The sequence below is a fragment of the Atractosteus spatula genome, chromosome 24, assembly GCF_055471065.1.
Source record: "Atractosteus spatula isolate fAtrSpa1 chromosome 24, fAtrSpa1.hap1, whole genome shotgun sequence".
Lineage (NCBI taxonomy): Eukaryota > Metazoa > Chordata > Actinopteri > Semionotiformes > Lepisosteidae > Atractosteus > Atractosteus spatula.
The window spans coordinates 7,500,744-7,526,883 of NC_142729.1; the positions used below are offsets into that span (position 1 = coordinate 7,500,744).

General features: G+C 35.9%; 1 protein-coding gene across 4 annotated transcripts; it reads right to left on the reverse strand.

Moving 5' to 3' along the window:
* Window positions 1–210: 210 nt before the first annotated feature.
* Window positions 211–23,304, reverse strand: LOC148815846 (cytosolic phospholipase A2 gamma-like). Of its 4 annotated transcripts, XM_088904784.1 has the most exons (15): window positions 23,271–23,296; window positions 22,249–22,287; window positions 16,969–17,027; window positions 15,952–15,986; window positions 14,750–14,861; window positions 12,714–12,856; window positions 12,333–12,531; window positions 11,678–11,786; window positions 10,243–10,383; window positions 9,162–9,203; window positions 8,056–8,130; window positions 2,943–3,056; window positions 2,415–2,569; window positions 1,922–2,090; window positions 211–600 (listed from the first exon to the last, which is right to left on the reverse strand). In XM_088904784.1, the coding sequence occupies exons 2-15, from the start codon at window positions 22,283–22,285 to the stop codon at window positions 431–433; spliced, it is 1,560 nt and encodes a 519-aa protein (XP_088760910.1). In that variant the 5' UTR covers window positions 22,286–22,287; window positions 23,271–23,296; the 3' UTR covers window positions 211–430. The 4 variants fall into 4 exon arrangements, 1 of the variants encoding a protein (XP_088760910.1); XR_016086049.1 differs by lacking the exons at window positions 211–600; window positions 1,922–2,090; window positions 2,415–2,569; ... (5 more) ...; window positions 12,333–12,531; window positions 12,714–12,856 and adding an exon at window positions 21,456–21,588 and having other exon boundaries at window positions 14,822–14,861; window positions 16,870–17,027; window positions 23,271–23,304; XR_016086051.1 differs by lacking the exons at window positions 211–600; window positions 1,922–2,090; window positions 2,415–2,569; ... (6 more) ...; window positions 12,714–12,856; window positions 23,271–23,296 and adding exons at window positions 21,456–21,588; window positions 23,137–23,150 and having other exon boundaries at window positions 14,822–14,861; window positions 16,870–17,027.
* Between the last annotated feature and the right edge of the window lie 2,836 nt (window positions 23,305–26,140).

Sequence of the window (26,140 nt, forward strand, 5' to 3'; positions counted from 1 at the left end):
TTCAGAATACTGTCTGAAAATGAAAAGAAAAGACTAATTCCTAATGCAAGAAATTGTATAGCGCTAATAAAGTGATGTTATGTTTGAAAACAAAATCAACAAACTGCATCAGAGGTTTCAGATAAAATCAACACGTATCTCGAAATATATAATCAGGAGCATCAAGGGAAATATTATATGTCTCCTAATATGTTGGTCATCAGTTTATCATTAATTTCACATTCTATATAAAGGTGTATTTAATCTGTATCTGTCAATACAACTCCACAAATGCTGTTTTAAAAAATATGCAAATAAGAAGCCTAAATCATAAGCAATGAACAATCTAACTGCATCCATGTCTATAAAACTACTGATTTAACAAAAAAACCCTCAGATTAAAAATGTTCTCTAAAATGCCAACTCTTTCATTGTGTAGGTTTTATTGGTTTCACTTCTTTCTTTCTGCACCCACAGCCTTCTTTATCTCAGTGATAATCTTATCTTTGTTGAGTCTGACATTCTTCTTAGCTAAATTCAGAAGATCATCAAGCTCGTTTTCATTGTATGACAGCTTGACTGTACTGTAGATGTTCTTCATTTGAACAATTTTTTCCTTGCCTGAAAGAAGACAAAATTATGATGGAATAATCATTCTTGTCTTGACAATTTAAAGTGCTTTAAATATGTCCAACCAAAAGCAAATAACATTAGAAACATCAAAATAAGATTAAACAGTACAAGTTGTTAAAAGAATTAGAAAATTAGTATAAAAAGGTATGTTTAAAGACCAGATGTAAAAGTTTCAATTGATCTGTAACCTCATATAAAGGCTGGGATCATTTTGTAGTCTCGGAGGGACAAAACACTAAGCATAATCTCTCAGGATAGGACCTCATTTTGAAATAGAGACCAGAGTCCAAAGACAAGTAACAGTAAACCCATGTAGTCAGGAGCCAAAGAAAGAGCTAAAAGGTGAGCAGCAGTATTTTCAATTTTATTATAAAATCCACACAAATCTATTGTGAGGAAGCTAAAGCAGGAGAGATATGCTTCTGCATTTTAATAACAGATAATTTGTTTAGGTGGGTAGCTGCGTCAGCATGCATAGGCTGCAAAGGAACAAGTAATTGGTTTATTCCATGCTGAATAACAGAAGAAAGTAAACACAATGTTTCGGCCGTGGAACCTTCTTCAGATGTCACCCACACCTGAAGAAGGCTCCACGGCCGAAACGTTGCGTTTTCTTTCTTTTTTTTTACAGCATGGAATAAACCTATTACTTGATCATTTGTTTAGTCATACTAGCAGCTTTGTATTACAATAATCAAAAAGACAAATTCAGGCACTGGCATCTCTGACTCAAACTGGAACAAAAACATGTTATAGAATAATGTTACAGAGTTATAAATATAAGATAATAACTTCACATCATTATGATCACAATAAATACATTGTCTTTTCAAGACAAAAACTGTTTAAGCTTTTGCTTGCCTGTGTCTGAATCAAAGATAGTCTCATCACAAATAGACCACTGTGTTGTTTTACATGCTGGTGTTTCCACAAATTATTTTAACAAGCTATACTGGATACCTTCAGAAGCCAATTCTTATACAGGTTAACTGACACTTCTGAATTACCCCTGAATACAATGCGTGTCTGCCCAGCATTGGACTAGCATTTTCAAAGGTATAGTCACACCTTATGTCCTGTGCCTGCAAGGTTAGGCTCCAGCTCCACGATGGGTAAAGTTATTAAAAATTGATGGTTGGATAGATAATTTTTTCCCATGATCACATTACTTCTGTTGGTCTCTTTGCACTGGATTACATAATTACCTATTAGATGTTTCTACTGACAACTGATGTACAGAATATCCAGGTGTCTGAGGTGAAAACCTGATGACAAGGTTAGTGGTTTGATTAGGGTCTGATTCACTTACTTTCACAGGAGTCCTTGTTGAACAGAGGGAAGTGCATGACTGTGGGGGTTTTATCAGCACTGTAAATGTAGCAGCTTAAGGGACACTCCTTCTCCTCCTTAGTCACTGGTGGAATGGGTGGGAAGGGAATGTTGTTCTTCTCACAGTATTTAGCTGCCTTAGTGACAGTCTGGGATGGGAGTAGAGAGAGGAGTGCAGCAGAGAGGTTTGTGAAGGGGATGGGGGTATGTCAAGAGTTAAGGAAAGAGAAGAGAGGAAAAGGCACAGAGAGAAGATCAACAATAAAACCATTTAAGAAATACACGACTGCACAACACTGAAAGAGGTGAGAAGTGGTTGGTAACTTTTAATATATTGTGTTGCATACTGTATAAGTTTATCTCATTCTTGGCTAAGGGAGATGATTTGATGCAAAGCATGTAAGCCTATATACTGTATAAGACTTCACTATACTGAACTGCTAAATATTGTGATTTCCAATACAGCGTCTTACCAAAAATGGGTCTTCATCAGAAAAATCAAATGACAGAATGAGCTTAACTCTCCTATCATTCCTCAAAACCAATGGGTAGCCACAATCATTGGCAATACCAGCATCTTCCAAGTAGATCTTCTCATTATTGACCAGATATTCAGGGAGAGTTTTTGCTGGACAGGAAATAAAAGGCAAAAATATTTGATGCCATTGCTTTGGTACTTGTGTTCATAATAATCATGTAATTTATAACAGTTGTATTTTATCTTTTCTTAAGAAACAATATCATTTTCATATTTTCTATTACACTGCTTATACAATGTTGTTTCAGAATGATTCACATCAGTATAAAAAATGTATAAGCATGTCTTTTTGATCTCCACAGTTAACTGAACACTGTTGTACTATAACTATAACTATAAGAACATCAGAAAAGCCAATGTTGAGAACTGGTCAGTGCATGCTGCTTTATTAACACATTATACTATATTTCTATATAATATTTGATCACCATTTCATGTATTTCACTGCTGTTCATATTCTAACCTGTGTCAGGGTATTTATACAGGAAGTTGTACTTGGTTCCCCATGTCCAGCTTAAAATGAGAGCGAAGATTTTCTTGAAAAAATCAGGTGTTAGGTCCATTTTTTCAAGTAAACCTGAAGGGATAGAAAGAAACAAGCATAGAAAAGAATTTATATTGCCAAAAAAGTTCAAACTATTCCTATCCAATGTGCATGTTTGTTGCATTAAACCAAAAACCAACAAGGAGTTTAAATAACAGATTTGTGCTGTCCTGAGAAATTTCCCATGAAATTAAGCACTTACCCTTACTTGACCTTTTTACCTGACTACTCAAAGTAATTGAACAAACCTGAGATGGTCTCTACATACTTGACTGTAGAAAGTTTAATCTCTGATTTGTGGGCCATATAGTACCACTCAGTTTTACTAGTACAAGTCTACATAAGTACAGCATTAGAACCTGGTTTTTACCTGTACACGTGATTTAATCCATAAGGAAATACAATAAGTTGAATTCAATGATAAAAGCTTGGTTCCCAGCTTTTCACATTGACATCAGTACTGTGAATATGAACATCCTTTGATTAAAGATGCTGATAAGTAAGATTTGTTATTGCAGTATTTCAAACTGTGTACATTTATTGCATTCTTTTTATGAAACACAGTATTCTAAATGTGATTTGTAGAAAGTATCTTATAGAACATAATTGCTATATATAAAAGGGTGGCAATGGTGGTTAACATTGCTACCTCTCAGTGCCGGGGCCCTGAGTTCAATCCTGGACTTGGGGTGCTCTCTGCATGGAGCTTGTATGCTCTCCCTGTGCTTGTGAGGGTTTCTGCCAGGTGTTCAAGTTTCCTCCCAAAGTCCAAAGACATACTGTAGTGGTAAGCCATCTGGCTTCTGGGAAAAACAGGTGCTTATGTGAGTATGTTTTTCCTGCAATGCAATATACCTTTCCAGGGTATATGCTGACTTGAGCCTGTTGCTTGCCAGAATAGGTTCTGGCTTCTCTGATACCTTGTATTGGATTAAGAGGTTAAACATTCCTACAATTGCTAAACATAATTGCTACAATGTTGGTTTAATTGCTGCTTAGTTTCATTGCATGCCATGTGTTTCTGTTCTCAGGGAAAAATAATTCCATGATGACTTACCAAAATTCCATAATTTCTAAATTAACTGAAATACTGAAATCTGAGAGTGACAAAGAGGAGATAAATGATCATACTGCATAGGAAATACATTACCCTTGGAGAGTCAAGTTAAGAAAAAGAAAACATCACTTACAGACTTCACTGAGACTGGTTCATACTGTAATGCTGTTGGATTTATATACTGTATACAGTATTTACCTGTTTTGCTTCACATAAATGTTTGACAGTGTACATAATAGCCAAGAGAAAAAAATCTCTAAATAACTATTGTTTTCTTTTCTGTATGAGTTTTTAAAATTTTATTATCCATTTTTTTTGTAATATTAGTACCTAGAAATCCCATTTTCATTTTACTGAATTAAAATTGATATATACGCATTATGAAAGTGAACATTTAAAATCCAAACTTGAATGCTCACACTGAGAACTTTCATGGGTGAAAAGTCAAATGTCAGCAAAAACTGCAAAGAAAAATAAAAAAATAATTTATAGTAAAGCCATCATAATAATTTGCTTTACAAATACAAATTATTTCAGGCACACAGTATTATTTTGACAAGTTATACATTTAGATTAATGGCCTCTATGGTATGGTATGGTGTATGGTGCAATAGTAGTGGACAAAAAATAACACCACAGCATTTCGTCAATCCGATCACGTATTCTTTTCCAATCATATAAAGTAAGTCTTGAGAATCTCACCATGCCTTTGACATGCTCATAAACGATATTAATTTAGGAACATAAACATATTATGTAAACTGTATATGGCTGGTATTAGTAGTTTAAAGAAAAAATACACACCAGTTTTGCACTTTTTTTCTAAACATTTGAAGCATCAAAATCTTACATGTGTTTATTTTGGAAACGTTTTTACGTGCTCTTTCTGACTGTATTAAGTTTATATACTTTGTAAAAAGTTGTTTTAACCTTTTCTCCGAATACACTCGTTATAGCAGTAAACAAAAGCATACTTTTCAAATTTGATTAACAGGGAATATAATATGGAATCGCGAATCTAAAGAAATTAATAATGATGGAATTATATGCATGTGCTACTAAAGAAAGTAGTACACCTTCTTTGGATATATTCGGCTTCAAAGAAACAAATAAACGTTTCTTTGAAAAACTAAAATAGCAAATATTATGGACACTATATTGACATTTTTTATATTTCTAAATATCACAATATGTTTGAAGCTAAGTCATTTATTGATAACAACAAATAATTTCAAACTGCTACTACTGTTATTATTACTGATAATAAATATTATCGACACTATATTGAATTTGTTGGTATTTCTAAATATCACAAAACATTCAAAGTTAAGTGAGTTAAGTGATTACCATTTTCCATGAATACTTGCGCTCATTATCGCAGTAAACAAAAGCATACTTTTATAATTTGATTAATAGGGAATATAATATGGAAACACATATCTAAAGAAATTAATAACGATTTTAATTTAAGGATCTAAATATATGTATTTACATAGCTGGTAGTACTACTGAATTCCACTTACTTTGTAAACATGTTTTATTTTAATTTGGGCTCATTCATGCATGATGAATTGTGAGAGAGTGATAGATGGAGACAAGATGTAGGTTTCTTGTCAAAACAACATTCCCCAGAATGCTTTGGGAAATTAGCGTTTTACTCCTGATGGTAACTCCAACAAATTGTCACATTTCACATCCTTGTGAAACAATCAGGACGTTGTCATCCAACCTATGGTTTGATGTTTTTTTTTTATTTTGAAACCATGATCTTGATATGCAGGTGTGAAGTAGAGTTAACAGCTTCAGATTTAAAAGGTTATTAATAATATCTTCAGTGTCGCATTAACATTGGAATGTTCTTCCAAGTGAAAAAAGAGGCAATAAACAACATGGCTGCTCTATATATTTTCAGTTTACAGACCGTCCACAGACGGTTACAGACTGTTTACAGACCGGTAATTTATTATGAATAATATCTTCTATATCGCATTAAAATTGGAAAGCTTTTTACTGATGTATATCCACCTATTTTCCAACCACTTTATCCAGTACAGGTAACAGTTTCACCCCTCCCCCCTGTCTGTCTGACCTCTTTTTAACCATTCTGTGCCTGAATCGCAGTGCGTGAGAAAAATTGAATCTTTTTTTGGGCTCAAAATTAGACACAAGAATAGTATTATTGGACAATGTTGTGAGGCTCTGGTGGAATTTTTCTGTAAACTGAAACTTTTCTATTTTCTTTAAAATTAACTATTTACTTATTTCTTTTCATTTATTGCTTTTAATTTGTGAAGCAGAGTATTACGATATTAATTGCTACTTCAAAGTTTTGTGGGTGCAAGCTTAAAATCAACAAACCGTGAAATCTGTGCAAAGGTCTCAATATTTTTGCAAGGCAAATAGCTAAGAGTTTATCATACTTAGACATTTCCATCACATTCTCAAGCTCTTCATGAACAACACTATCCAAAAAAATCCTACTGACTCTCATTCTAATCTTCAATACAGCACCTCAAATCCAATGGTCTGCAGAAACAACCTATTTATTTAATCCACAGTGAAATCTGACTCTCTCAGAATTTTTAAGAAGTACCTTCACATCCAATAAATAATGATGTTCATCTGCAATTAAAAGTTTATCTCATTACATTGTAGTGGCAATGCTTGTTAATAAGACAGAATTAAGCGTTGCTGTGCTTTCCTAAATGAGGCCCCATCTCTCTCTTCATCTCTGTGGTGCAGCCACAGAGAAGTTATTCATGCAGGCCGATTTAAGTTTTCTTTTGATAAGGAACAACTCCCAAACGGGGATGCACTTAGCTAATGATCAATGGTCATCCCTGGCGCCTATCTGTCTAGGGAGTTCCAGAGGAAATCTGGACTGCATTCCTGCAAGTGTCAGGAGTAAGTGACTCATCTCTCACTTTGGTCAACCAATCAGGGACTGGCAGGGCGTGGTAACACCACGTGGGTCTCCAATGCCCGCCAAACTCTCAACCAATCATCACACATCTGTGTCTTGGTCAAAAAGGTAGCACAAGCTCAGGTCGGGGCTCTCCTTGGCCATTTTCGCGCACCGTCAGAGACAATCACGTGACAACCGGTGTTGTCTGCACTGGGACTTGGACTTTGTTCTAAGCGCGAGGCCGAGGATCCTGGACGTACTCAGAATTCTGCAACGACCAACGTGAATGCTCCGCTTGATTAACGGCAGCCTACAGTTGGACCCTCATCGACAACCTGAATAGCTTATTCAGAAGCAGCACTGGACCGGGAACGAACCAGTTTTCTTCCCGTGCAATAGAATGACCTGCGAGGACCCGCGGTCACACTTTGTGCATAGAGACTTTCTACCAGTCAGCCAGACTACTAGTAGACCCCTGGGAGCAACGACTGCACTGCGCGCCGCAGTTAGATTCCTCCGTCCATCCTACTCTGAGCTGCACCTCGACTGGTTGGCCAGTAGCCAGAGGACGCCGAGATGACGCCTATTGGATGACTGCTGGGACAGAGTTTGCAACAGAGCCTGTCAGCTGGTTTTGGTGTTTGTGCCAGGAAATCTAAATCCATACACAGTGGATAAGTAAACCCCATGTTCTATGTTGCGTCTTGAGAATTTAATTGTTACCTCAACACAAGTTGTTACCAATTTAATTCATGAATAATGTATTTACTTCCGAGTCTAGTCTAACAGTGGGTAATGACACTGATTAGATATGGTATAGCCGAACGATATATTGAAATATATTCTCTGTTGTGTATCTCTTTGTGTTTGCATCTCTTCGGGATTATATACCTTGTATTTTGATAACCCTCACAGTAAGGTCTGCTGCCTGTATTCAGGCAGACTGGTATATGTTTTGTGCATAATTTATGTTTAATAAATGTATCTTGTGTTAATTTAGGTGAGAATGACCTTTTAGTTTGGCTGTAATTCTTCAAATTGTTCTATACTTCCCAGGTTCAAAAACTCACCCTGAATGGCCTTCATATCTTTCTTTTGTTTAGTCTCTTCGGTGTTCCCTTTTAACAACTGATTGCAAATCCATTCTGCAACATAAAAATCAGACAAATGCTTAAACAGTTTAAGGTTTTCTAAGTACAGTACATAACAGTACATTTTAATAGTTCAGGTGGGTAGCTGCGTCAGCATGCGTAGGCTGCAAAGGAACAAGTAATAGGTTGATTCCATGTTGAAAAAAAGAAGAAAGAGAACAACATTTCGGCCATGGAGCCTTCTTCAGGTGTCACCTGAAGAAGGCTCCACGGCCAAAACGTGTTCTCTTTCTTCTTTTTTTCAGCATGGAATAAACCTATTACTTGTTCCAGTACATTTTAATTGTGTGTTGGTTATACAATCTATATTTATATACTATATATAAGGCGTATTTGCAATGTAATGGAAAATGAAACACTTGTAATTTTTAATTTAGTTTGTAAAGCAAGGTGATGTTTTGGTTAAGTGGTGGAGTTCTCACCTGCTATGCCTCTGACCTGGGTTCAATTCCCAGCCACTGCCCTTTCTCTTTCTCTTTCTCTCTCTTACCTACTGTCTGGCTCACTTACTGTCTCAGTCTTAAAATACTTTTAATTAAGCATAGTTAAATTCATTGTCCAACTGCTCCTGTTTTCTATGCTTATTTGCTTTTAATACAAAGTTTTTAAAACCAATATATAATATAGTTAAGACAAAATCTAAAATAAAATTATCTCATTATACACAGTATTAATAATAAATAATACATTACTACTTATTCACAATTACATTGCATTAAATAGAAAAAATATGTTACGAATTAATATTATTGTACAGTATGAATAGCTCAGGAAAGCACTAATGGGTTAATACACATTTGATTTTTATTATTAAAATACGATGAACTGTGAAGAACACATGCAGACCCACAGTATATTAAGGATTCTACAGAGTGCTGCAGTCCTATATTAGATTATTTGGAAAACTAAAAAGCTGTTGCACTGTACTTTTGTCATACCTTGCACATTCTGAATGGGTGCATCTGTAGATGCAGATTGGGAAAGCATACAGCACATTAATTACTTACAAGATATTAAAATTATACCTATATTGTACTGGAAGTCAGCGAAGCAACTGCCACACAGTCCTGAGGAAATAGTAAAAAACAGAGAGAGAGCAATGAAAATGGTTTGAGGTCACTTAATCACAGCATGGAAACAATCAGACTATTTAATTCACTACCCTTGTGTAACAGATCACTTCTTGTAGCGGAGCTGGAAAATCTGCACATATATGGTTCCTGATATATAGAAGCCTACATGCCAAACAGACTGTGCTGATGGTCCCTGTTTTAACCCAATAAGTAAAAGTGGAAATCCTCACTCAGCCATTTTCTTTTTACCAGCAGTTAATACAAAGCTGGTATTATGAACAAGGCCGTTGCTAAGACAGAAAAAGGATAGTTGTTTTAACCTAAATTGCAAAGGAGCAAGTAAAAGGTTTATTCCATGCTGAAAAGAGAAGAGAGAAAACACAATGTTCTGGCTGTGAAGTCTTCTTCAGGTGTGAGAAAGACAGGGCAGACAGCAAAGATTAAATTGCACAGAAGAACAAAAGCTGGGAGAGGAGAGGAGGAGGGAGGAGCAGAGAGGCCACTCAGAAAGTGCAAAGTGGAGAGGGGTGAAGAAAGGTGTGAAGTCAAAACCAGCATGAGAATAGAGAAGATTACATGAAAACAAGTCAGTCATTGAGAGAAAGGGGGAGGTGTGAACCTAGTTTCAGGATGAGTTTTGTTTCTGTTGTTTTTCTGCAATGGGAGTTGAGAAACCCTTCTCTGTGAACTAAAAGTTTACATAGATTATGTGGTCAGCGGTTAGTGGAGTCACCATGGGCACCTCTTCCATTCAAGATAACTTAGGAGTACCTGGGAACAGCCATCCTGGGAACAGCCATCCCTATAAAATTATTAATTTCCCTAATTTCCTAATGCAAATGTAACACATGGAATATCTTATCACCATTACCAAACATTATGTAAAAGCCCAACACAATAAACTGAAGTCCAATAGAAATATATGGAAAAGTTCCTCCATTTGCCTAAAAATCTTTTGTGTGTATCAAAGGCTTTGGCATCCAAGTGGAGTTTTTTCTTCATCTATAGTGTAACAACAAAGATGAAGAAAGACCTTGCAAGTACAGGATGTCCATCTCATCTCTGAGCTCCTCCACATTCCCTCCTGCAAAACGGCTCCCAAAGAATGGTGTTTCCACAAAGGCTCCATACCCAGAGTACCCCACTTCATGGCAGGTAATCTCACACCAGACCCCTGTGAAGGGAAGAGACACAGAGAAAAGGAGGAAGAACAGAAGAAGAGTGAAGTGAGAAAGGGTACCAGAACTAGAAAAACTCTTTCATCCCTAAATCTTAATCCTAAATCCTAATCTTTAAACCCATTTTGAAGGCACTGAGGCCACTCTTGTGTGTCTATTTTTCTAATATTAAATGGTATTATTATTGTTAGTTAATAGATAAAATTAATATTCTTGTTGTTTTAATGTAATACCTTGTCCAACTTTTGTTGTAGTTGTTGAGTATATGAAAAATGTACTGAAAATGAGAACTGTAACATCCTGGTTGGAGGTCCATAAAAATTGTTTATACCCTTTATAAAATTAAAGTATTTGGTAGTATGCATGGCTAGTTTGAAGGATATGAATCTCTAATTCCCAAACAGCCCTTGGTTGAATGGAAAAGAAAAAGAAATTAAGGAATTTGGACACAATGGAGGAAATCATCTGCCTCAGGTATTTAAGGAGGAGAAGGTGTCAGGAACAGTTCTTTCCGGGCCCTATGCGGACGACACGATCCGAAAGGTGAAGAAACAATAGGGAAAAATATCATGCAGGAGTCGGTCAGGAGACAGGGGGGCGTGTCCAAGGTGAGCTGGTGTCCGGGGGAAGTGAGTCCGGGGCAAACAATCCAAGCATAAATCCAAAAGGGAAATCCAAAACGGAAGGCAAAGTCCAAGACCAGGGGATCCATCCAAAGTAGTTAAAAACCAGAACCAGGTCGGGACCAGTGGGACAAGGAATCAGGAACAAGTTATTTTTGAAGAGAACAGAAAATAGTTTTAATCGCAAACTAATTGAGGAACACTATTTGGTTGAAGGGAAAACGTGGGTAAAAAACACTAGAATAAAAAATAATATTTTTCTTCAGAAAAGTTCAGACTTCAGAAAACTCTTATGATTTGTTGGTATAACCTGCCAGGGCTGTTGACTTCATATATTATTTCATAGAGCAAATAATAGTTTACACAGAAAGCAAGGTCCATGGGTTCAATTATCAAAGAAGTTAAACAAGTCCTTCATTTTTTTAATACATATTGGCAGTTTCTTAAAATATAAATTATTTTGGATTGTTAATAGCCTTATAGTTTAGCTCTAATGATCATTTCCTTACCTTTACCAGTAGCAGCTGGTTGGTCATAATTTTTCAGATCAGATTAGGTGCTAGCGATGCGGTCTGTGAACATTTACTATAAAATATGTAATACCGTATATGGCCTTTCTGCAGGATTTTAAATAAGATTTATGTTCATCCATCATCATGTATCTTACCTCTATCGTATTCATCCTTCTGTCTCTGCTCCTTGTCCACAACTGCCAAGATGGGGTAAGGGTTGTTCATTTCATCATCGGTTTCTTTAGAAAAATGTTCTTCATCCACCTGGAAAAAATATATTGTAGTGAAGACCCAGCAATGGTACTTCCCAGGTACTCCCACCAGGTTTGGAGGGTCTCTGAGATCTTCAGTGGGGCTCACATAGCTGTATACAATTAGAGATTATCTAAAGGTTAGTTTTCAGCTCTAGTAATTAAAAAAAAAATCTAGATTCAGCACTTGTGTTCTCCCTTTAGAGTTACTTGTCCTGAATAGTAAGGTCACATCACCTTAAGCATGAAACTTCTGCTAAAGCATCAAATCATAATAAAATATCCCAGAATTTCCTTTAATTTGTTTCTATATCCTTTCCTATTTTATTGTACACACCAATGGTGTGCACTAATGAAAATAAAGTAAAAATAAAAAAGTGAATTTCATTTTTGAGCAAAGATATATTGTAGGGAAATAAAACCTTTAGTAATTACAATTTACCACATTAAACTGTACGCTTTACTCAGAAGCATCAATGAAGAGAGAGAAAGACTTTCAGAAATACACAAATACATGATGACAAAGATGCTAGAAACCCAGGCAGGAAGGACTGCTGACCTGCTTCACCATGTCATGCACAACCGTAGATGCAAATATATCTGTGATGGAAAAGTTCTCATCCTTTTCTGCCTCCATAATTCTTGCCAATGCTTTTAGACAGTCAAACGAGCCAGTTGTGAGTCTTTGCACCATCTCTTTCTCTGCCTTCTCTAATTCAGAGGACCAGGTCTGGTTGTGGTACAAAGATGTCAAACACCTGCATTCATACATAACAAGAGTAGAGACCAGGAGAAACGTCGGAGCTCAATCCTTATATCTTACAGAATTAGAGCAGAATTAGAAGTTCTGCTGCTTTATGCAAACCTTCAGAATTCATATTGATTCCACAGATCCACCTGGCACAAACCTGGACCCCAGAGCCCAGTCTCTCAGACTCACCAGGTAGATCCTGACACTCCACACAGGTACATGATGGTGTCCAGCAGGTTCTGAGCCCCCAGCTCAGTTAAAGTCCCCATGAGAGCCACCATGGCGCGCAGACCCCCCCCTGAGCCCAGCACGGCGATAGAGGGGACACAGTCCTGATTGAGGAAGAGAGAAGCAAGAGAAAGAGCATGATAAAAAACAGTGTGTTAGTCTGACAGATAATTATTAGGCTATTAAATAGTGTAAATGAATTGCAAAGTTACTGAGATATCACAACTGTGTATCGTGTACCCTACTCCACTCAAGGGTGTCCCTTAAAGAGAAGAAGATTCAGAATTATTTAAATTTAACATTCTCCTATTATGTTTCTCTCATGAAAGCATCTAATGTAAATAACAACAGTGCAAGAATCTACTTACCAGCAACAAAAGTGCAACCTGTTATGATATTTGTAATATCACCACTTAGGATCATTAAAACAGCATGAAATATTGTAACTCCATCTTGGCTGTCACCCTCTCCACCAGCGCTATTTAATCACTCCAACTCAACCTACAATTTCATGGTTCAAACTGAATTATTTCTTCTTCCATTTACTTATTCTACTTCATTTCACAAGTCCCTTCCCTATTAAGACCTGTAAAGTGCCTGTTTTGCACACAATTCAGAGCCCTGATCCTTGCCTACTGTTATCTCAGACAATGCAGAAGCCTGCAAAATCTTAGTTTCATTTGTCTTCCCGTACACTTTTTCCCTTTCTGCTCTGCCTCTTTTATTAGACTTTATGTACTCTCCATTTTCCCCAAAGCCTGTCCATTCACCACCCTCTCATCTATTAACTGCATCCATGTAATCGGGAAAGGAGTAACATGCCTGTGGCATTCACAGCAACAATAAACCCCTACGACAAATGCTAACTAGCATAATTAATTTTCTTATGTCATATCTTTTCACTAACATGACAATGCACCTGCTACAAAATAAAATGTATTTATTTTCCTGATAATAACTTTGTGATTTTGATGCTGTTACAACCCCAAGTGTCTAGGGGTAAGGGGGTGTAACATTTAGGATAATTTTTGGATGCAGGTGGGTTCTGGTGAGGGACTAGGAAGCGTGATAACAAAGGTGGATGCAGAAGTGATGATTTTAAGTTGAATAAGTGACTGACAAGACACGATAACACACAGGGGTAAGGAACTAGAGTGGTGCCAAAGAAAAGAAAATAACAAACAAAATGGAGCTGGCTAAGAAAATGAGGGAAAGCTAACCTGACTACAAAAGAAAACCCGAAACACACGGTCTTCGGTGTCTCCTACACCCTAGCTAACTTCCACTGACTACCCAACAACCATACAAGACAAATGGCACTCACCCGTACTAAACTAGTGTACTAATACAAAATCAACTAAGTGTCTAGAATGTACCCAACAACCTAAACTAACCTTATACACAAAAGTTCACACAAAAACACAAGTGAACTAGGAATACAAATACGGGAAAACAAGAGTAATCAACAGGAACAGGGTACAAAAGACCACAAAAGTTGAACATATAACACATTAGGGCAAGGTAATGGCAAAACAAGGATAAACACACAAACAAACGAAAGTACAAAGAAACTAACAGAAACAAACAAAACAACAAAGCCAAAGCTATACAAAAATACACACACACAAAGCAAACCAACAAATGCAAAGCAAAGCAGAAGCAAAGCAGAAGCAAAATGGGACTGAAGTCAAACAAAAGGCCTCTTCCTTCAGAAAACCTCCATGTTATATGCTGAATAAGATGCATTCTGATTGGCTGAGAAGCTGATTGATGATTATGTCATACGGAACAGTGGTGTAATGGTGGGTCAATGGAGGAGGGAGAATAATCAAGGGTCAGCAGTGTGGAACATAACAAAAACACACATAGACCACACACTGGGATGTAACAATACAGTTTTTTGTATGATGCTTACAGTAACTAACTGTACTTGCATTTTGCAAAATACACTGAATATGTATTTCTGCAACACAAATAAAAAATAATAAAAACCATACCAATTTACAAGGGATTTTCAGATTACTCAGGGCCTTCTGGATTTGGATTTTTCTCTGCTTAACAGCCTTAGTCTCCCCCTCACAGAGAGTCTGTGAAACCCGTACATATGTCCTGTGGAAGGAGATAAAACGAACATGAAGAATGTGCAACCTTGGCGCTTTCTGTTCCTAAAAATGCAAAAGGAGACATATTAGAAAGAATCTGGAAGAATTTCTAATTTGCTTTGCTGACTGAATCTCACTGTAACTTGAGTGTTAATGTGTTTGTTAATTTCTTTGTGTATTCTTATTAATTTCAAGAAGGTGAATAGGGACTAATACAGTTGTAACCACTTTAAACTTTCAAAAATATTGCTAATATTAATGTTACTCATTTAAAAGTATTTATTTTTCTTGTTTTCAAGTAACAGGCACATTGTTAAAGTCAGTATTTATCTTTTCGTAATATCCTGGGATATAGCACCTTATTTTCTGCCTTATTGGACATCAGCTGGTAAGTTAAAGGATACTGCTAGACGCCCAAGAAGAGGAGGGGGTCAACTGTGATCTGCTCAGGACTTTAGGATCTCTTGTTGTTCACACAAATGCTCCACAAGTGTCTTTGGTCAGTGTATCGCACAAACGAGCTACACTGTGGTACAGCAAAGAAAAGGGAAGCTACTCTAACACGTAAATGGGTTCTAATGCATGTTTTGAATGTTTTTATCTGTATATTATATATATATTGGCTCTAAAAATATATTGTATTTAACTTTAAATGTTTTAAAAAAGATGTCAGTAGTTTTGAATTAACTTGTGATTGCATATTGTAACCTCTTCAATGTGAAGCATTAGTTATTAATTGGGATAGCCTTGTGTCTGGTTTTGAATCCTAGCCAATACCCAAGCCTGTGGGGATAATCTTTCTATAATCTTTCTAATCTAACTATAAACTATAGATTTAAGGGATATTAAGGGATAAGGGATTTGGAAATACACATGGAAATGCATATCAACCAAGGAGAAAACACCTCACTAATCTAACAGCTTAGAATCAGTTAATCAGTACATTTATACTCATCACATCCTCATGAGAAAAAAAGAGGAAAGAAAGCAGAAAATAATTCGGAACATATGAAAAGAGGTGTAATTGTTTTTTGTAATTATACACAGAAACATGTTTCTTATACTGTATCTTAGTACACAGATTAAGGAGCACTTACTTTCCAGTATAGTCTTTTGCTTCCCTCATGCTTGTCTGTAAGATAATTGAAAACAAGAAATCGTAAAAGACTTGTAAGCACTATATCCCTCCGTTTTCTGTACTACTGTTTCTGCCCCATTGGGATACATTTGGGATACATTTCTGGAATCACAGAACTACATCTTGCCACTTCAAAATTCCGTTTATCAAAAAGCACTTCCACAATTATTATTCCATTTCCAATGCCCTCTATATTGTCTATAGTACTTTTGTGATTCAGTATGTTACTGTTTTTATGTGGCGATACTTAAATTCTCTCAAGAAATGAAAGGTGATCCAGAATTCAGCAGGACAAACAAAGCAGCAACAGGTCATCAATCAGGCTTGCCCTTGCTCTCATTTTTCCAAGTCTGTAAAATACAGAAGCTTGACACTTACAATATTTAATATGTGAAACAAATAGTCATAGATGTTGTGCCCGGGAATCAACTTTTTTTTAAATGTTTTTCTGAAGCTTGTCACCAGAAAATTACTTTGTTGTGCCAGAGAACAAAGATAACTTGTTATTTCAACGCTACAATAGAAGCTGAAATCAAATAATGTTTATAAGTCAGTTCACTGCTGATAATACTGAAGTAAATGATTAAATGAAAATGTAATTTAGAAGAACAATTTCAAAGCATAAACATTATATTTCATTGCCATTAATATTTTTAAATCTATACATTTAAGTGTTTTATTGAATGTGTTTTGGCTGGTTATATTAGACAAATTTACAGCATTTAATTTTGACTGAGTTTTTCCAAGTTTTTCCCAATTTAAATATTTTTTCAGTGTGCTATTTCAAAAATTATAATTTGCATTTTTTATATTTATATGTACACAGTTTTGGCTACACATTCGCCCCTTGTTTATGACTTGGACTAATGCTACATACCATGCATCATGCACAAAGCATTGTTTAGTCTCTTCTTTCTTTAGTAATGATGTTTTTAAGATTGTCTAATATGCATTAATTCAGTAAATACTCAGAAACCTTATCCATGTTGTTTTTTGCTAGTAAGGAATGTTTCCTGGTGGCCTCTTTTAGTGGATCTGTTAAAAAAAGATAATATACTGTAACACTGTCAGCCATTGTTAGTATACAAAACTGCAGGAGGCACACATACACACAAAAACAAGTGGTAGACTAATGGCAGCACTAAGGAGAGGCATGAACTGCTTTAAAAATACATTCAAATACTTCTCCATTTCATGACATGTATAATATCACTTATAACAAGAGCTGCTCATTACAAAATGAGGTTCCTAGCCTTTTTGTTGTTTACAGTGTGCACATTGCTCCCTGTAGAGGCACTGATAGTGGGCAATGTATCCTTTAAATTTGAAGTAAAGTCATAAACCATTTAGAAAAAGAGGATGTCATTGTTTTCTTATAAATCAGTGCTATGTACAACATACAGTAGATTATTCCAGTGTATCATGTTTTAGGTAAATCACAGTGTATAAATACCTTAATGCCTTAAAGACTATGTCAATTACTCCTATAGAAAAACACCAGGCTTGGATTCTGACAAAATGATTTACCATTTCTATCTCAGGAGTTAGATAGAAAAAACCTTAGATGTGTGGCTGCACATCAAATACAGTCTTATATGATAGCCAATGACTTGTTTGAGCCATTTCAGTCTGGTTTCCACTTAAATCATAGCACTGAGACTGCTCTTTTCAGGGTTTTGAATGATTTATTTATTGCCTCAGACTCAGGAGCTACATTATACAGTAGATATCCTTACGCTTCTTAATGCTGCTTTTGATACTGTAGTAACACAAAATTATTTAAATTGCAAACTTTTTTGTCTATCAGTGGTACTGTCCTTAACTGGTTCTGTTCTTAACTGACTGGCAGGCAGCATATTTATAAAATATAATAACAAAAATAATAACAAAAAAATGTGGTTATTATTAAATTAAGAAATGTTCCAATTCAACCATTCAAAATGCACGGTACAAACCCGTACCACACGCAATTACCCACAAGTCACTGCGTTGTACTGTGGTACGTGATTGGCTGGCCAAAATGACCGACAGGGGCACTCGTGGTGCATTGGTCATTAGTGAAAAGATTGAATAATTTCATCTCTTTACTGTGCATGTTTTAATTTGCTCAGTATTGAATATTTATATGGAATTTTACAACTAAAGGGAAATTTTAGTACTGTAGCTGAGCATAAAAAAAACAGGAGCATAACGTGTCTGATGGTCATAAACAATATTAATTTAGGAACATAAACATATTATGTAAACTGCACATGCCTGGTATTGGTAGTTTAAAGAAAAAATACACACTAGTATTCCATTTTCTTCCTAAACAGTTTAAGCATCAAAGTCTTACATGTGGTTATTTTGGAAACTTTTTACATGCTCCTTCAGACTGTATTAAGTTTATAAAGTTTGTGAAAAGCTATAATGTTTTAACCTTTTCTGCGAATACACTCGTTATCATAGTAAACAAAAGCATACTTTTAGAATTTGATTAATAGGGAATATAATATGGAATCACGTATCTAAAGAAATTAATTAGCAATATAATTATATTCATGTACTGTAGCTCAAATTATGACAATAGTACACTTTCTTTGGATATGTATGCTTCAGTTTCACTCCTTCCCACCTGATTACGTCTGTGGCATGATGGCTTAAGCATGTGCCCTCTATGTCTGGGGTTGGAGGATCTAACCCAGCTGTTGCTATGAGTTTTCTTTTAACAAATACACATTTCTTTGAAAAACTAAAATGGCAAATGTTATGGACACTACTATATATTGACATTTTTTATATTTCAAAATATCACAACTGTTCAAAGCTAAATCATTTATTAATAACAACAAATAATTTGAAGCTGCTACTGCTGTCGTTATAACTGATAATAAATATCATCGACACTATATTGAATTTGTTGGTATTTCTAAATATCACAAAACGCTCAAAGTTAAGCGATAACTACATGACTACTTTTCAGAATTTAATTATTTAAGCAATAAGGTACGAGAGGCCGTGCTATATCGTGGATATAGTCACAGTTAAAAGGTGTTGTTAGGCCCAATGTGATACGGAGGGAAACACAAAGATTCTAAGCTGATCACAAGGAAGAAAAATCACCCATTTTCACACGTAAAAAGTTGTTATTAACTATCGAAACCTGTTTTTATAGCTTTTAAAATCATGCAATGTCTACGTTAAGCAGGAACACATTATATCTAATTTTTTATTTCTTTTTTAAAAAATAAAAAAATCTTTTGTCCAGTCTAAGGGTGTTTATAATATAATAGAGAGTCCCCATTATCCCCATCTTGATTAAAATCGCATACGCGTGTTTAATAAAATGCTTTTATTATTCACAATCTGACAATGCAAGACAGAACTCACATTGAGTTCCGTACGTCCACAGTGGTGCACGGTGCACTATTTTGTCAGTAACCTGCTAATCTGCTTAACACCTGTAGAAAACATTATTTTATTTCTGTACGGAATGCGTGTTAAGTTTACAAAATTAAAATGTTTCAAATGTTTATTAAGAAATACATTAAAAGAACTTACAGCTTACACAAAGACTCAAACTACAGTATGCAAAAACATGTGTTACGAAGTTGTGGTGCTCTAGCAGTGCTGTCCTGAGGCTGGCCTCTGCCCAGTGATATAACTTTAATATAAACAAGATCTAGTATCACATATGGAATCTAGTATCTAAAGAAATTATAACAATATTAATTTAAGGATCTAAATACTGTATATGTATTTATAAAGCTGGTAGTATTACTGTATTTCACTTTCTTTGTAAACACATTTTATTAACACCAGAATCGCAGCGGGTGAGAAAGAGATAGAAAAAAGTTAATCCTGTTTTTTTTTATGGTCTGTAGCTCAAATCCTGCTTAACTAAAAGTTAGACACAAGAAAGGTATTATTGGACAATGTTGTGATGCTAAAGAAATTAATAACGATATTAATTTAAAGATCTAAATATATTCTAACGCATATGGCCGACATTACAGGTTGTGAAAGCTGGCTTGCCAGCATGGTGACGTCACCGCCTTTCAAATGAATCCTTTCATATGGAAACATTTTGACACTGCGCTCAACAATCTCAGGAAGAACATGAAACAGGCTGTAAACAGCCTGTTTTTTGCCTAAAAAAATCACCCCCGACAAAGTGAAGTAACATTAACTAGCAAAGAGAGGACATGATAAAGGAATAAATGACTTGTTTTTTGTTTATTTAAACATGTAATGTCGGCCAAACATGTATGTAAGGTCGGCCATATGGCGACTGAAGCTGAATGTTTAGCCTTTGTCACTAATGTAACCACTAAATTAAGACATAAATATAGAAATCCCTACATTACAAACCCCAAGCATTTCATTTTGTCTATTGCTACAATATCAACAGCAGTGCAATTACAAGGGACATGTCAAAATGTTTCCAAAATAACCAAAATCTAACGATTTGAGGGTTTTGATAATAATAGAGAAATCATAACAATGACCCCGTGTTGCTTCATGCTATTCATGTTTATCCAACCAAAAGGACAACTAATTCAACATGAAAATACTTTATTTTTTCATTGACAAAAAGTAATGCCACACTCTCTTGTTTAACCTGATTGTTTTGTTTCTGCACAGACTGTTAAACCAGAAGGAAAGAGCGCCTCTTTCTTCGAAGCCTTTCGTTTAATTTATTTTTGGGTGTTTATAATATAAAAGAGAGAATAATAGAGAGTTCCCATTACCCCCATCTTGATTAAAATCACGAATGCCTGTTTAATAAAATGCTTTAATTTATTCACAGTCTGACAATGCAAGAAAAAACTCAGAACATTAAGTATATTTATCCTCACCCCAAGTGCAAACAAGACAGCTGTGTACATTATCAGTGATGTTAATATATATGATTCCATCTGATGCCTCTAAGTTTATTTTAGGGGCTTTGATTATGGTTAAATGATTAAATTGCTCCCTGGAAAGTGTTCTCGCATATCACCAGTACGTCAACTCGTCTCTAATCTGTGAGTGAACGATCAGCCATTTCTATTACAGCAGATCATTTCACAAATCTATTATATTTTGTTTGTTGTTTGTTATGTATGTTTTTTTATGGTTTTTTTTGTTATGTTTTTTGGAAATTAACCTCTGACAGTAGAGGAGACACCGTTCATTTTTAATATTGTGTTAAAAGTTAATTTTATCGTAGAATATTTTGTTAAACTGCATTTGACATTTATTCTCTTATATCTTTTTTATACTGAAAATAATAACAGTAATTGTTTTTTTTTCATGTTCTATATTATATCCACATAAAACGTATAATTATATTAAAATATCTTTTTGCTATTGTAGAGGAAGAATAGTAAAACTGCATGTATTGTCATTTGTGTGATTATCATACTGTTTGTATCAGTATGATAACTGTCTGTTAAATATTTGTGACATTACAGCTGTTAAGGGCCATGAAAAAACAAATACCTTTTCTGTAACATGAAGTAAGAGTCCCAGAGAAATGAAAATATTACAGTTGTGAGTGGTAGGCCTGGGGAAACAATGTAGCTGTGGATAATTTCAAGAGGGATATCTTCCATTTCCCAGTTTGGAAATCAACCTAAGAGATCAAATAGAGCTGGTTTTACACAAGGTCAGCTTGGATTTTAAGGAGGAAGGAGATAACCTGCTGTATTCCTAAGGTCCTGTTGACTCAGGAAAAGCACCATCATCAATTGCAGGCCAAAGAGTATCAAAATATCCTCCATGTCTCAGAAATATTCCTATATTAGGGTATATTAGTGCTTGGGTGGATCAAGGTGAGACGGAATTCCAGGAGCTCGGCTTGTGTTTCAGGAAATGAGAAGGTTCTTAGGGCACCATGAAACTCATGGTAGTATTTAATGCCATTCCCTGTTCCTCTCTGTAGTCTCTGTTGGCTGGGTAAGGGGGTGAGTATGATGTGCAGACAGTTGTTTGACAGATAAAATGCATTCCAAGACACTCACACTCACTCAAACAAGCCAAACAACCTTTAATGTGATCTCTGATAAAAGAGCAACAGATCCCAAGAATTGGAAGTGTTTTTTTTTAAATTAATTCCATTTAAGTTAGAACCCTATCTTTCACTACATAGGATAAGTGTAGTGCTTATTAAACAGGGAACAAATAATGATTAACTCCATGGTGAAAAGTAGAAAGAAGAAACAATATTTTGGCTGTTGAGGGAACTTCTTGTTCTAATATTTTTTGTAGATTATGAATGAAAGATAAATCTTACCTTGGTATGGTGTTGGTTTTGATTTGGAACCACCCATCTCTGTATTGAAATACAATTATATGTGTTACATTCAATCAGCATTGATATTGTGACATTTATGATGATCAATCTGTGCTGTATGTGTGTTTAGAATTCAAATTTACATACACAGTTACATGGTTGTTTTGAGCGATTTAGAAGAGACATGAATACCATGTTAAGAATTTGGGATAAACACCAGTGCCTAATTAAATAAAACTATAATCCTCATGAAATCTTTCTGAATATCTGCATTCATCTGTATTAATCAAAAGTATACAGAAAATTAAAAGTTTTATTATATGTATAGATTAATAAGAGAGTGAGAGTAACACTTTTGTATAGAACCATTACAGTAATTTCTGACTAACAGTGTTCCATGTAATTTAGCAATTGCATGGTCATTTTGGTGCAAATATTATGATAATTGGTATTGATATTGGTGCTAATATTATTATCATTTCAGTTGAAATAATAATTGAGCAATTCAATCATTGAAACAATAATGCAACTCAGCATTTACATGTTTCCACTTGTTCACCTCCCAATTTTTAGTGTAATTCTTGTCTCCTTCCTGTCCTACAAGCGCACCTACACACTATGGGTGCCAGGGCCTTCATTTGCTATACCCCAAAGCTTTGGAATTATATCCCCCAAAAATAAGATATTTAATTAGTTCTGTGTCTGCCCATTTACATTCTTACTGCATTCCAAACCCTAGTTGTAATCGCATTAATTCTGCTCTTTCCTCTCCTTGTGTGCTTTTTATATGATTATCAACAACAACAACAACAAGAACAACAAATAATAATAATAATAATAATAATAATAATAATAATAATAATTATTATTATTATTATAATAACCTACTGTACTTGTAGATCTGCTTTACAAAGGCATCTCTGTTATTCTGCTGTTGCAATGCAAAACAATTTAAGTACAGCATTAATGCAGAGAGAAGAAATAAATATTAATTATTAGTATTTAATCCTTCTTTTTCTTACCAGTTTCAAAGAAGTGACCTAGTTTGGTGTTCCAGAAAAATCCAAATGATTTAATCTTTGGATGCATAGGACATATATTTATAGGAAACACAGAGGACCAATCAGGAGATGACAGCTTAAAAAAAACTTAGTTTAAGTTTCACTTTCAGTATTGATTGTAATGTTTAACCATTAAAGGCACTGTACACTGTGCCTCACTGTCACCACAGTCACTAGCTTTGGAGACGCTTTAATAGTCTGTCCATTTCCAGGTCTGATGTTTTTGTTTCATTTCATATTTCATCCAGTTTATGTGTAACAATTTTTCCTTTCTTACAGTCTTTCAGTGTTCCTAAATTTAATCCACATTTCAGCCCTGACAAGGCCCACCCACAATGCGTTTTATGCACACATTGTTGTATGATGGGGGTCATGCTAGCTATACCAATGTGGATTATGATACAGCTTTTTAACACTCTGTAACACATACAGAACTGGACACTCAGAACACACAGTATTTCTTCCAATTACCTTAAAAATAATGTGTTGCATTGCGTTATGTAATTTACTGCCCAAAGATAATTGATACTGTAGGTAGCACTTGTGATGCATTAGATTTTAGTGAAACCATTGCTTCATTTAATCTGTTTATCTCTGTGTATGCTTCAACCAAGTTAATATGGAATATTAATATGGAATTTTACAAGTAAAAGAAAAGTTTGGTAGTGGAAAATAAAATCAGAAGTATGACGTCATATTTACCTAATGGACCTAGGTTAGATGGTAGTGGTCGCTAAATATAAAAAACAAAACAAAGTACACAACAGTATTCCACTTTCTTCATATATATTTTATGCACCAAAGTCTTTAACTCAATAATTTACAGTGGGTATTTTGGGAAATGTGCTTAATGTGCTTCTGCTAACTTTTATATCATTTATATTTAAATTAATATGTATGTTGCGTATGAAAAGTTATAATGTTTATCCTTTTAGAAGGATATTACATAATAAGAACATTGTATTTGTTATAAATTGTAAAAAAAAGCTCTATTGATTTAGTACCACTTGATCTAGAATATAAATCATGTAACAAAATACATTTTGGCAGCTAAAAATATCACTTCTGGATTTTTTGGAAACATTTTAATGTTTGTTTATCTATCAGTAAACATGAGGACAAACAGACTACATGAAGGCTACCTGGTAAGTGTCTTCAATACATCTAGAAAGCTGTGCAGGCTGAACAGCCCCCAGTGAGGCTGTGAGGTTGTTTAGTGTATTTTCTGCAGTTACTCACTTTTACTCGGTCAGAAGTCTCTTGCTAAGACAAACCTGGAACTGGAGGTGGCCTTAGAGGTCAGTGGTGGTGGGATAACAAAAGAAATTTGACAATCCCTGACCACTTATAAGGAACTCCTTTTCACAGCGAATGCACCCAGCAGAGACTTGAGGCAAATTTAGATACCTATTTTTCATAGATTTCCTTTTAATACCCAAGATAGACTATGTGGTTCTCACAATTTGTCATCTGTTTTAGAGAATAGTGTGTTCTGTTTTTTTGTGAGAAAAAACAACATTAAAATAAAAATGGGTCAAGGGAGTATGTATTATATAAGTTATTATATAAGTTAAAGGATAGATCATTAGCATTCATTTCCCAGCAGCCTCTCTAAAACATTGCCAGGAGTTAGTAGGAAGCAGTTAAATTGCATGAGAGGAGTCTTTATCTTGTAAACAGGACAACAGATCAACACAAGGGGAATTAAGGGAGAAACATTATAGTGACCGACTATAATAAGGGGGAAACAACATAGTGAACAATTATTAAGGAGAGAAAGAATGGGTGCTTGGGCACCAGGTGTCGACGGCTACTGTATGTTACGAAGAGTCTTTCAGGACCCTGTGCAGACAACAAAATCCGGAAGGGAGTGAACAGACACAGGGAGGGGACGAGGAACAGGGCTGGTAGACGAACGGGGTGTGTGTGACAAAGGTGCTCCGAGGGGCGTGGTCCAGGTGAACTGTCCAAAAAGGGAGTCCGAAGGGAAGTCGTTCAGGTAGATGTACAGAGCCAGGTGATCGATTCAAGATGAACTAGACAAAGTTAAAAGTCGGAGCAGGATCCGGTGAGGGGTTGTAGACAGACGAGAAAAAGTTAAAAACCGGAGCAGGATCTGGCGAAGGGTCGGGGGGAAAAAGGGGGAACAGAACCAGGCACTCCAGGTCCCGGACTCGGCTGGTTCAGGACACCTAGGAGGTGAATGCCACCCGAGCCGCGGACGTAGGGCGACTCGGTGGTAGGCGTGCCTCCGGGCGTCCGTGTTCCAATTCAGAGCCCAGAACAGAGTGAGCGTCTGGCTTTTGTAGGAAGGCTGGAACAGGGAGCAGGTGCACAAAATCAACTAAAATGTGAACGAGTCAAAACGCCCCTAAGGGGGAGGGACTACAATCGTGAAAGGCTATGTAGATGGTGGTTTCATTAATGGGCCAGTGACATCTTAGTGCTGATTCAGCTTCATGCAATGTCCTTTCTGTTTTCTGCCCTGTTCAAGGTTGTTCTTAGCATATGTGCCAGGCAATTGTCACTCCATTGAGGGGTAATGTGTGGGGTTGCAAATCGGTTTGATTGGATCTGTGATCAAGGGGGGCCTTATGGAACGACAGTGCACAATTGATCAATGCATCATTACACCGGCCATCTGTGTACAATCAGCCAACACAAAGCTTCACCCCCCTGGGAGAGAGTTAGGAGTCTTTGTGAAGGGTTTAAAAGCCCCGGTGAAGACAGAACTGTGGTCTCTTGTGGAGAAGGAGGGCTTGTGAGACACACTGCTGCAGTTGGACACAGGAGAGGACTCAGACACCAAGGACTGGGAGCAGCAGAGGATG

Bases quoted from the DNA above. Each gene is read 5' to 3' on its own strand.
- LOC148815846 (XM_088904784.1), bottom strand. From the start codon at position 22,285: ATGGGTGGTTCCAAATCAAAACCAACACCATACCAAG. The intron at 10,384-11,677 runs GTAAGATACATG...TTCCCTTCACAG, and splicing joins GAAGGATGAATACGATAGAG to GGGTCTGGTGTGAGATTACC. The intron at 2,091-2,414 runs GTAAGACGCTGT...CTCCCATCCCAG, and splicing joins CTGATGAAGACCCATTTTTG to ACTGTCACTAAGGCAGCTAA.